At 42.4% G+C, this 12211-nt stretch overlaps 3 protein-coding genes across 3 annotated transcripts in view; all 3 read left to right on the top strand.

Annotated features, from left to right (window-relative positions):
• The window catches only part of bdg (bedraggled), a 226760-nt gene that overhangs the window by 54641 nt on the left and 159908 nt on the right, over window positions 1-12211 (top strand). Inside the window, exon 2 of the mRNA XM_065224250.1 lies at window positions 6036-7226. Coding sequence (XP_065080322.1) covers window positions 6176-7226 — 1051 coding nt within the window. The 5' untranslated portion in view covers window positions 6036-6175. The remainder of the gene's footprint in view (window positions 1-6035; window positions 7227-12211) is intronic.
• The window catches only part of LOC135703178 (G1/S-specific cyclin-D2-like), a 306040-nt gene that overhangs the window by 146509 nt on the left and 147320 nt on the right, over window positions 1-12211 (top strand). The window lies entirely within an intron of this gene.
• Window positions 1-12211, top strand: part of LOC135703165 (cytochrome P450 9e2-like) — a 54342-nt gene that overhangs the window by 19180 nt on the left and 22951 nt on the right. The window lies entirely within an intron of this gene.

Below are 12211 nucleotides of genomic sequence, written 5' to 3'. Positions count from 1 at the left end.
CTGCTCCGGTGTGTATTTGGTGGATTTTTGATGTATGATCCCGGCTTCGGCAAGGCGCTTTTGAAACGATTTATTGCAGTATTCTTTGCTATTATCGCTCCTGAGGACCTTCAGCTTGCATCCTGTCTGGTTCGACTCTAGGAAGTATATGAATTTGCGCCTCGTCCAGTCATCCACAAACGGCATGTAGTATCTGCTGCCACCCAGAGAACACATACATATGTCTGTATGAACTAGTTCCAACACGCCAGTAGCTCGTGAGGAGCTTCAGGCTGCAAACGATGTGATGACCCATTCTCCTGTGCCAGACGTCCAAGTTTACTGGTATTGATGCAAGCGACAGAGCGATCATCACGCTCCTCGAACCGGAATGATCCATTCGACACATCGTGCATTCCGAATGCAATGACATCACCGACTGGGTCGATTATCTTCACGACTTGATTGCTGAATCTCACCTCGTGGCCTCGTCGAACAATTTGACTCACCGACAGTAGATTGTTAGAATAAATTTGGAACAAACATCGATTGGTGGGGTGGGTTTTCCCTGGGACGGGACTTGACAATCCAGCTTCTCACTCTTCTTAATGTTTTTGATGAATGCCCGTCGAAAATTAGTGTATGGTGTTTGACGGAGTTGACCAATGATGCCAGGATTGAAAAATGATTTTTCTATTTTAATTTTAATTTGATTCGGACTTTCTACCGCAGCTTAACACCTTGTACATCATTTTTGTTTAACACAATAAAAACAACCATAAACAAACAAGAATATCCATCTCTTAAAGCACGCCCTGGACCCTATTTTCCAACTTTCCTTTCACAAATATAAACAATTAACAACGCCATTGACGTCAACAATGATTCCGGCATCACTGCCAGGCAGATTGATATGATCTCTATGTTCTTTTTATCAGACGATTGCTACTGTCAAATCGACCAATCAGCAACTGGCTCGGATTTGACAGCAAATTGGCTCGAAATCGCTACCCGATTGTCAAGTCCCGTCCCAGGGTTTTCCGGGTAACACTTTTGAAAAAGTTTTACGGTACCTGTCGCAGTTATCGTCATTACACCTTTATCGGCTGCCACTTGCTGGCCACTCAGTAGTTGACGATTCATGGTGAAGTGGTCCGATGCGCCTGAATCTAACATCAAACAAACGTTGCTAGGACTACAGTAACTGTTCGTTGCTAGTACCGTGCAGAAAGCTGACCCCTTCATCTTCTCGCTATTCTCTTGGTATTCTCTAGCAATGTGCCCATATCTATGGCAACGCTTGCGTTTCGGACCTTTTGGCTGTTCAGCTGACCTGCTATCGGCTACAACTTGCTTGGGTTTCCATGGAAACGTTTTTCTTCCAACGAATGCCGTTTTGTCCGATGAGAGCTGCACTTCCTGTGGTAGCTTCGTCTTGATGCTGTTACCGGTGATGTGGTGCCGGAATTCTCCAACGCCATCTCCATCTACTCCTCCGGAAGTCAATCCACATCTCGGAAATGTTGCGACCAACACCACGAAGTTGATGAGCGGTGGTAATGATTCCCGTTACATACGTTTCCACGCTTCCGCGCGACGATAGGGATGTCGTGATGAGCTTCCTGAGTAACACAACCCGGCGTGTCAGACCGGTGTCTTCGAATGCTGCCTCAAGCTTCGCCCAAACCTCACAAACCGTCTTCGAGAACGAGAACCTCACGAGAATAATCTTCACTCGTGCGCTTCTGCACTTCCTCACGTCAACCGCTGGCAGGGTTCCATCTTGATTCGCCGCTTCCCATAGCTCTTCTAGCTCGAGGTACGTCTCTACGCGCACCAGTTCTCACGACCATTTAACCGCTCGGTTGGTGCAAGGCTTGAAAGGTTGCTGCAGGATCGCTTGAGAATCTCATGCTCCGGTGAACATTTTCTTACTGCTTCGAGAAATCGCCTGGGCCCATAACCTCTTGGAATGAAAAAAAGTCCAAAATTTAACAGGTCCAATGTGAGCCTTAATGTATGGAAGAATCCGTTTTTTTTCAGGCACTCCTGCTTGTACATTTTGGAATACATAGTCTTGCTTGTCACGAAAACCTGGGTTTTTAGTCCGCAGCTGCAAATACCTTGCCAGATCATAAGCTTTCTAATTTGAACTTGCTAGGGACATCACCCTAGCTGGCTTTATAGAACTTTTGTCCGGGAAGCTTTCCATAATCCATCTTCACGTACGTTTCGTCGTCCATGAGGATGCATCCTTTGTACTTTGTAAGAACCTCATGGTACAACTTCCGGGCATGTCTTTTGGCCACTGGATTCTGCTTCAGTGTCCTGTTTGACCCGAAAAGACCGAAATCCTTCTCGCTGATGAATCCTTCTGACGGTGCTTTGGCTAGCATTGAATTTCTTGGCGATATCATAATCCGACAGCCCTGGGTTTGTCCTAACCGTTCTCAACACCTTCAAATGCAGCTATTGATTCTTAGTTCCATTACGTCGCTTGCTATGATCCTGCCGATCGATTGTATGCCACTCACGGAAACGCTTGAGAACACTGACCACGTCGGATTTTCCAAGTGGGCGTCCAAAATTAACTTTCGGTTCGCAGCTTTCATCAAGTATAACTTCTTTTAAACAAAATTAATCATGATAAACTTTTCAGCACTGAGAGAGGAAACATTTCAAAACAAACTGTTGTCAAAACATTCCCGGTTCGACCGCTAGGAGCACTGCTGTAAAATAAACAGTGCGTCCAGGTAATAAATGACTCATGCTTTAGGAAAATGCAGGAGCATTTCAAAGAAGTTTAGTAAGGTCCAAAAATAGGGGGAATTTCAGGGGTAGGTCATTAGTTTCATAAAATTAGCGAGAAATTTTAAAAAGTTCCCAGATTTTCAGAGAACTTTAGAGATGAGATTATTATAGTGTTCACAGTTCAGAAGTTCATGGAATCTTTAGGACAGTTCAATTATATTCAGGGCAGTACAATAAGCGTCATGAGCACTGCATAAACTTTGGAGAAATTTTGTGAACTTCAGGAAAGAACAGAGAATTACATATTTATTTAAAGAAGATCATCAGCGCATTCTTAAAATTTTAGAGAAGATAGTTAGAAAAAAAATGAGGCAGCTTTAGAAGTTTCTATATTATTCAGGGAAGTTTAACAATTGTATTAGAAGTATTGTGAGCATCAGGCCAGTTTATCATACTACAAAAGAACTTCAAGGCATTTTTATTAACTGCAGGAAAATGTTGAGCACTTTCAAGTAGTACCGAAGACCTCTGTATAGTCCATGATGTTCAAGGAAGATGTGCCGCAAGTGTGCCGATTGTGCCGGTCATAGAGCAAGCTGTGATTGTTTGTAAAATACCCATCCCGGCAACCCGGTATTTCTGACACCTTAAATGTTTTGGTTTGAAAGCGCAAGGATACGTCGGATTGAGGATGACACGGGAAGTGGTGGGTGTGTGAAATTTTGGTGTTTTGTGTTTGTGAGGTTTTTGACAGTGAAGTCACGTGTTGCATCATTTGACAACTTGAAGAAAGGAAACAAACGGCTCTCCACTCCACGCCTAGATCTGTCTGACCGATTCAACCGTCCAATGTTGGATTTATTCGTCACCGTTCAGATATATTGGAGGTATTGGAGATTCAGCATATTACCAAGAATGGCGCTTGGAACCAAGTAGCAGGATTGGACAATCCTGCAGACATAATTTCCCGTGGGATGATCCCAGCTCAGCTGCAATACGAATCGCTTTGGTTTAACGGTCCGTATTGGCTAAGTTCAGACGAACACAACTGGCCTTCAGCCCCACAAATCAGTGAAGAGGAATTCGATCCCACGGATCTCGAAGCCAAAAGTGTATCGGCAGCACTTCCAGTGACAGTCCCAAGTGACATATTCAGCCTTTGATCATCGTACATGAATCTCATACGCCTCACTGCATGGATGCTCAGATTTCGCTACAAAATACAACCAACGAATTGCAATTCCTCATAACGCTCTCGAACTTGATGAAGCTCAGAAGGTATTGGTACGAGAAAGTTTCTCGCACGAGCTTAAAGATCTGCAGAATGGCAGAGAAGTTCGAGAATCATCAAATATTCTGGCAGTCGTCTTCGTCACGCATCGATTGCGACCCGTCGCAAACACCCGAACATTCTCGACCAACATCATCCGTTCACACACATCGTCGTTGTCCACTACCATCGTAAGATGCTGGACAGCAGCTCATGATTTCGTCTATACGAGAACGATTCTGACCAACAAGCTTCCGGAAAGTCATCCACGAGTCCGTGCCCTGTCTTAGAGTGAAACCGAAAATTCCAGCAGGCTTTCGAGACCAAACAACTTGCCTTTGAGAGAACCCACAAGGTTACGCAATAAAGTAAAAATTCGCATGCACATTCAATCATTTATTGTTGCCTCTCGATAGCCACATGCAACAGACCACCTTGATAATAAACATGCACACTACTTCCCAATTATCCTGCGAATCCAGTATGTCTGCTGTCGCTCCTGGCTGCTTCGTTACCATTCCTGGCGCTTCGATCGTCGTAGAATTGCTCTCCTCGTCACCGTGAGTGATCGCGAACTGTTTCGCGATGGCACCGCGAAACGCACAATTAGACCGCCGAATAATGCACTGCAATGCGCCAATAATTTGCCTATTGCGTCAAAGCTTATTCACTTCATACACTGTGACACGCTTGACCGCAGAATATAGAGGATATTCCTGAATATACAGTCTAACAGCACGTAATGTTGTGAACAACTTCAATGACAGTTGTCCAGCAGTGCTCCCATTTTATTTACAACAATCCAATGCCTACGTGATTGTGCCGAAGGTGTGCCGAATCTAATTTTGGCACAATGTGCTGAGTGACTTACCCCTTGTCACCAGCATATACTTCTCGCAATTGCATTGAAATATTCCTCGTTGAAACTATCCTCCATTTTTTTATTTTCCTCAGAACTAACTTGAAATTCTTCTCAGTAAGAAACCCTTTGGAAAGATTTTCATAAATGTTATAGAATTCATTTCATATTTTCTTCTGAATTTCATTCCTTCCCTTGGAATTCTACTCACATTGAAAGCCTTCTAAGAATTAATTTGCATTTCTGCTCACTGGAAAACTCTCCTGGAATTCATTTCCGAATTCCTTGAAAGAACTTCTGAAGTTATTCTCAGAATTAATTGCAATCCTCCTTTCCTCATCCCCTCATCCCCAATATTTCGAAAGACTTATGCTCCTGATTAGTTTTCTCCCACAAACCTAATGAAATTATCCTCAAAATGCCATTGGAATTTTCTTCTGACGTTCACAGGAGTTTTGCTCGTCAGAAATTACTATGAGTTTTCATTAAAATTAACTTTGAATTCAATTCAGCGTTTTCTAGAAATTCTACTCAAAACTATCTCAGGTTGCACATAAAATCTAAAATTCCCCAGAACTACCTTGAAAGCAGATTGGCCTTGATGTTTTTCAAAACGCTTGTTTTTTTCTTGGTATTAGTTTTTTATAATAAAATTCCATGAACTTGACTCCAAATTCTTGAAAATGCTTGAAGCATTTAAGTTCAGAATTTCGAAAACTTGTTCAAATTTGTAGGAAGTATGCAAACTCCAGAACCAAAAAAAACCAGGCCCTTAATTTTTAAAATTTATTTGTAACTACAGTCAACTCTCCACAGCTCGATGTCCACTAACTCGATATCGAGTTATAGAACCATAGTAAAAATTAATTTCATGGCTACTGTGATAGCGATTTTGTATGAGATTGTTATTCTAGAACTAGATAATTCTATAACTCGATGGTCCCTTGAATATCGAGTTGTAGAGCTTTAAGTAAAGGTTTTAAATTTTGCTGAGTTATAAATAGACTTTTTTTTTGTTTTTAACTAGCCCAAATTAAAAATCATTTTAGTTATGACTAAAGAATCGTGCGAATAAACGTTTAGCACGACCGTTGCCATCATTCCGCTTCCAAAACAACCGCCTACCAAACATAATTAACACCATCTTCTTTGTTCTTAACCTGCCGTCCATTTCAGACCAGACTCGACGACACCAGCTCCGCGCAAGATGTTGCGACCTGCCACGATAACAGATCTGTTATTTTCCGCCAGGTGTCAAATCTTACACCTCCACTTCTAAGACACCCAGTCTTCAAAACACACCGACCATACCGAAAATGGGTACAATCGACGGCTCCGAAGGCGGTGGTGACCCACGTCACTATTGCACCCTTCGGAAAAGCAGAATCAATTTGAATGGGACCGCTAATAACGGCACGGCTGCTGACGATGATGATGATGATGATGATAACGATGGTCAAGGTAGCGTCAGTCCTCAATCCGAGGCCTCCCGGCTTGGTCAGTTTTGTACGCTACGAGGTCCTAAGAAGAGCACGATGGGCAATGCGGTCGGTGTTGATCGTGAGGCTACCGGGGGACGTGGGGCATTCTACTTCCGGGACAGCGAGGACGACCGGAGTGAGCTGAATAGAAATTTGCTGTACGAAGAAAATATGTGTACGTTTGAGAATTTTTGCGAGAAGAGCTTGGAGCAGCACCAGGGGGAAGAAGGGGATGCGGCGGAAGATGAAAGTGTGGGAAATTTCTGCACGCTTCGAAAGAAACGATCCGCGTCGCAGAAGGCGGTGGATCAAGTGAATGGTTGTGATCCCCATGGAAGCGGGGTGAGTGATGTGCGCGAAACGTCCCTCGTGGATCGCAGCGAGGTAGGAAACCCAATCGGGAGTTATTGCACCCTGAAGAAGAAAAAGTTGAAGCTGAATCAGAAGTTTGTGGATAGTTTCCTGGAAGATCCAAATGCCAAGCTGCACGATTATCTGTCCGAGTTGGATGCCTACTTGGATGAGATTGATGGGTTGGATTCCGAGGGGCAGTCGGACGAAGAAGTGGCCACTAGGGAAGAGCCGAAACAAGAAATCGTGAAAGAAAGTGTCGGTGACGAATCGAGTTCAATCAGTTACATCGATGTCAAAAATTTCTGCACCCTACCGAAGAAGAAACGGGTGCAGTTTTTGAATGCATTCCAAAGGGCAGGCCCTCTGAGGAGGACCTTTGGTGCTCCCAGCAGCAGCAGCAGCAGCAGTAACAAAGCAATCGACGACGGTGGTACCCTGGTTAAACGAGAATTGATCGCCGAAGTGGATGAGTCATCATCATCGTCGGCGGGGGCTGCCGCCATCGGTCGTGACTCAGTTGGCGCTGAAAATGGTAAGTGATATTTCTCTGGCTGCTATGTTTGCGGTTAGATCGATTTGTTGTTACCGCGACCTTTCGAGACACTACCAACTTTAGCTACCGCGTGTTTACTTTCACTATTTGCTGCTGCTAGTTGCGTCGTGCGGCGGCGTGGTGTGGTCTATCTGCTGGGAGGTGCGACTCGCCACCGCTTTGTTGCGCTAAACATGATTGGTTCGACGATCGCGCACTTCCCCCTGGCCTTGAATGTTGATTGGCGCTTTGTGGAACTGCAAGAAGAATGAGATGTGATTGGCAGGGGGACCAGCAAAACGGGAAGTAGCATGGAATTTGAAAAGTAACTTGGCACATCTCGATAAACTTTTAAAATTCTAGGATTAATCACTGTTTCACCAGTATTGACGGATATTTTCATTTGGAGTAAACAAACCTTAGCAACGGGTAAATCGATTAGAAAAACTTCAGTTCAAGTTTATATAATATTGTTCGTGTCATACAAATCAGCGTGTGCCTTAACGTGCCAAACAGTGTGTCATACTGTGTTTCGGCACAGTGTGCAGAGTTGATTCCCCCTTGGATCCAGAACATCCGTAAAAGTGGTCAGTTCGTAAAACTGATGCTAGAGCTCCGCGTTTTTTTTTTTTAGAAACCACTTATAAACATCTTATCAGAATGAATTCGGAATTGTGACAAGAAAATTGACGCAGGGGACCACGGGATAGTGCACCGGAAGATCCAGAACATCCGTAAAAGTTTGTCAATTCGTGAAACAGATCCTAGAGCTCAGTGGTTTCTTCGCAACTTCTTAAAGACGCCTTATCACAATCAATTCGGAGTAGTTATCGGAATATGAACGCACGGGACAACAGTATGGTACTCTGAATGATCTGGAACATCCGTAAAAGTGTAAATTCATGAAACTGATCATAGAGCTCCACGGTTTTCTTTTTGATACCTCTTAATCAGAATGAATTTGGAGTTGTAACCAGAATATGGACATAATGGTCTACCGAAAGATCCGGAACATCCGTGAAAGTATGAAATTCCTATAACTCCGCGGTTTTTTTTTCGAAACCACTCATAGACGTCTTATCAGAATGCATTAGGAGTTGTCACCGGAATATGTACTCTGGGGATTATGGACTGGCAAACCGAAAGATCCGCAACATCCGCAAAAGTGGTCAATACATGAAACTGATCCTAGAGCTCCACGGTTTTTTCGAAACCTCTTAAAGACATCTTATTAGAATTAATTTGAAGTTGTGACCAGAATATGGATCTTGGGGACCACGAGATGGTCCACTGGAAGATCCGAAACATCCGTAAAAGTGGTTAATTCATGAAACTGATCCTAGAGCTGCGTGGTTTTTTCAAAACCTCTTAAAGACGTCTTAGCAGAATAGAATCTTGATGGTTCACCGAAAGACCCGGAGCATCCGTAAAAGTAGTCAATTCATGGAACTGATCCTAGAGCTCAATTTTTTTTTTAAATCACTCATAGACGCCTTGTCAGAATGAATTCACAGTTTTGACCGGAATATAGCCGCAGAAGAACACGGATTGGTTCACCTGAATATACGGAACATAGGTAAAAGTGGCCTACGGGATGGTCCATCGGAAAATCCTGAATTTTGCGTAAAATTGGACAATTCATAAAACTGATCCTAGAGCTCAGTGGTGTCTTCGTAACCTCTTAAAGACGTCTTATCAAAATCAATTCGGAGTTGTGACCATGGGTGCTGGGATCCACGTAATGGTTCACCGAAAGATCCGGAACATCCGTAAACGTGGTCAATTCATGAAACTGATGCTAGAGCTCCGTGTTTTTTTTACGAAACCTCTTAAGGGGGTATTCCCAATCTTTTGCCTTTTTTCGGCCTGTTTTTCAATTAATTTTTTTTCAAGGAAAATGAATAGTAATGCGCCTAACTCTTTGGGATTCTTGTTTATTGAACATTAAAGCTTACAAATAAATTTTTTTCGACATAAAAAAAGACATTATTGACGTCACAAAATGGCGGCAAACAGACCCCTGTTCGCCGCAAACGCCTGGACGGGCGAAGACTTTTCTCTGGAACGGCTTCATCTGAAACAGATTTCGTGATGAAATTAATAATCTGATAAGATTCTCTGGAGCTTCTCCCGTTGGCAGCAAAAAATCTTGCAAATTAACAAAATGGCGGCCATATGAAAAAACAGGCGATTTTTAGCCCGCTTTTTTGCAGCTTTAAGGTGCTTCAAACAATGTTAAATGTTAATATTTTTGGCTGAAAGTGGGAGAAGCTCCAAAGAATTTAATAAGGAACAAAATGCGCAAAGATTCAAGTCAATATCTCTTATAGTTTCTGAGAAAAATCTTCGCCCGATAAAAAAATGTGGTTTCGAGAAAAACGCGTTTAAAGTTTTGACTTTAGTTAAAACCATTTGGGGGTTCTTACCATTAGTCAGCTATGCCTGGACACCGAATTCGCTGATCGGATAACGGCTTGGGTGGATGAAAGTATATAGTCTAAAGTACAAAAAAACGTGAAAAAAAAAAATTTGATTTTTTGAAAAAAAAGATCGGGAATACCCCCTTAAAGGCGTCTTATCAGAATTAATTTGGAGTTGTTACCGGAATATGGATCCTGGGGACCACGAGATGGTTCACTGGAAGATCCGGAACATCTGTAAAAGTGGTAAATTCATGAAAATGATTTTAGAGCTTCGTGTTTTTTTTTCAAAACGTCTTAAAGGCGTCTTATCAGAATGGAATCAGGATGGTACTCCAAATGATCCGGAACATTCGTAAAAGTGGTCAATTCAGGAAACTGATCCTAGAGCTCCACTTTTTTTTTAAATCACTCAGAGACGCCTTGTCAGCATGAATTCAGAGTTGTGACCGGAATATAGACTCTGAAGACCACGGAATGGTGCACCAGAAGATCCGAAACATCGGTAAAAGTGGTCAATTCATGAAACTAGAGCTCCGCGATTTTGTCGAAACCACTCATAGACATCTCATCAGAATGAATTTGAAGTTATGATCGGCATATGGACTCTGGAGACCATGGGATGGTCCATTAAAAAAGTCTGGAACATCCGTAAATATGATCAATTCATTAAACTGATCCTAGAGCTCCGCGGATTATTCGAAACCACTCTCAGACGTCTTATCATATTGAATGTGTTATGTACTCAATCTCTCTTGGGGTAGATTATTGCCCTTGTCACAACAGCACAGACGAAAACCTACCTTGTGATCGAGCCACCGACAGCTATGCACTTCATAGCCACCAGTGTATGGATCGAAGAGTCACCGTTGGCTGTACACGCTACAGCCACCAGCGACGGGATGCCTCTCTCAAACGAAGGACCACGACACAACTCGTGATCAAGCCACCGACAGCTGTGCACCTCACAGCCACCAGTAGTAGGACGATGAGCCACTGACAGCTGTGCACACCACAGCTACCAGCTACCAGCGAAGGGACGATGCACCGTTGGCTGCGCACACCACAGCGGACAGCGTAGGAACGATGGGTCGCTGATAACTCTTCAGCCACCAGTCGTTGAGCTGCCAACAACTGTAACCACTGCAGCCACCAGAGCAGTAAACCTCTCTCTCTCTCTCTCTCGAAGGACCACGGCAAAACTGCCGAACACAAGGCTCCGATGAGCAGGGAAACAGGAAAGTTCTAGACTAACATTTGAAAAGGGCGTAATTCCAAAATGACCATATCGAGAAAATCGCTTCTGAATTTTGATGACCTAAAAATTAATCCTATTTCACGACTTTCCATTTTCTGGGAGATTTTATAAGCTTGTCATATAGTTAATAGTGTAATCTATCATCATGCATCACTAAAAACTTAAAAAAAAGTTTTCTTTGTCGTGAAATCGAGAAGAAAACATCATACGCCCTGATAATTTCATACATGTTGTTACCCCCCGGATTTTCCACCCTTTGAACTGCCAACACTGGTGATATGCCGTGGAAGTACACCCTCCAGATTTTTTGTTTGTTGTTCCGCCTTGGTTCTTCGTTCGCAAATTTTGTGAGAGTGGAATTACGCCCGGAGATTTTTTGGTCTTCTTTTTGTTTGTTGTTTACACGTGAACTATCAATCGGATGCATTTCAAATGAAACGGGCGTGACTAGATACTACAGACTCAATACGTTTGGCATATTAAAACGATATAATTCGTAGTTCTGGTGCAAGGCATAACAACCAGATACCAGATGCAAGGCATAACAACCAGATGATTTGAAGTGATATTTTCTTCTGCTTTTTCGTGTTTATCGAGTAGTTTGTGAACTATTCTCTCTATATGTGGCAAAATATGGTTTGTTTACATTTTGGCTCTTGCGCCCCTTTCAAATGTTAGTCTAGAGTTCAACTCTTTTAAAAGTGTCCACTAGGTGGAACTTATGGAAGATGAATCGATCACCACATGCAACCAGTGGATGAACAAACAGGAACTGGACGAAGCACGAATGAATGCTCGGGAAATCTCCGTTCTCGGACGAAAAGAATCAGAATGAGACACTGTTCTCAATTCTACCTTTATTTATTCGCTGCTTCCTCTTCAATGGTTAAATGCAGGATACAGAATGAAACATGAATTTTTTTTTTTTTTTTTTTTTTTTTAAAGTTTAAATGATCTTTATTTTAGTTTAACTTGGACGATTACCATATAAATTTTTACTAAGTGATTTAATTGCTTTCTTCATCTTTAGATATGGGCAAAATTTAAAATTTGTTTTACAGGATTAGTCCTAGACTTAGTACACGGTCGACCACCTTGGTGGGATTGGTTTGTTTTGTTTTTAGAATTTGAAGAGAATCTACTTAATACTACTATTTACAGCTTAAGACTAACCTACTCTACTATATACACTTAACCTACTATGTACAAATTGCTTATTAAAGCATGTTCAGAAAGATTGCATTTTTGAATAAATTTAGTTGTCATATCATCAATTTCGGAATCTACTTTGGGAATTTCTGCCTCTT

The sequence above is a fragment of the Ochlerotatus camptorhynchus genome, unplaced genomic scaffold (genome assembly GCF_037179485.1).
Source record: "Ochlerotatus camptorhynchus isolate MF236.1 unplaced genomic scaffold, CSIRO-AGI_Acam_v1.1 ptg000209l, whole genome shotgun sequence".
Classification (NCBI taxonomy): Eukaryota; Metazoa; Arthropoda; class Insecta; order Diptera; family Culicidae; genus Ochlerotatus; species Ochlerotatus camptorhynchus.
Note: the sequence above shows the minus strand (reverse complement) of the source record. Positions and strands in the feature narration are given on the sequence as shown.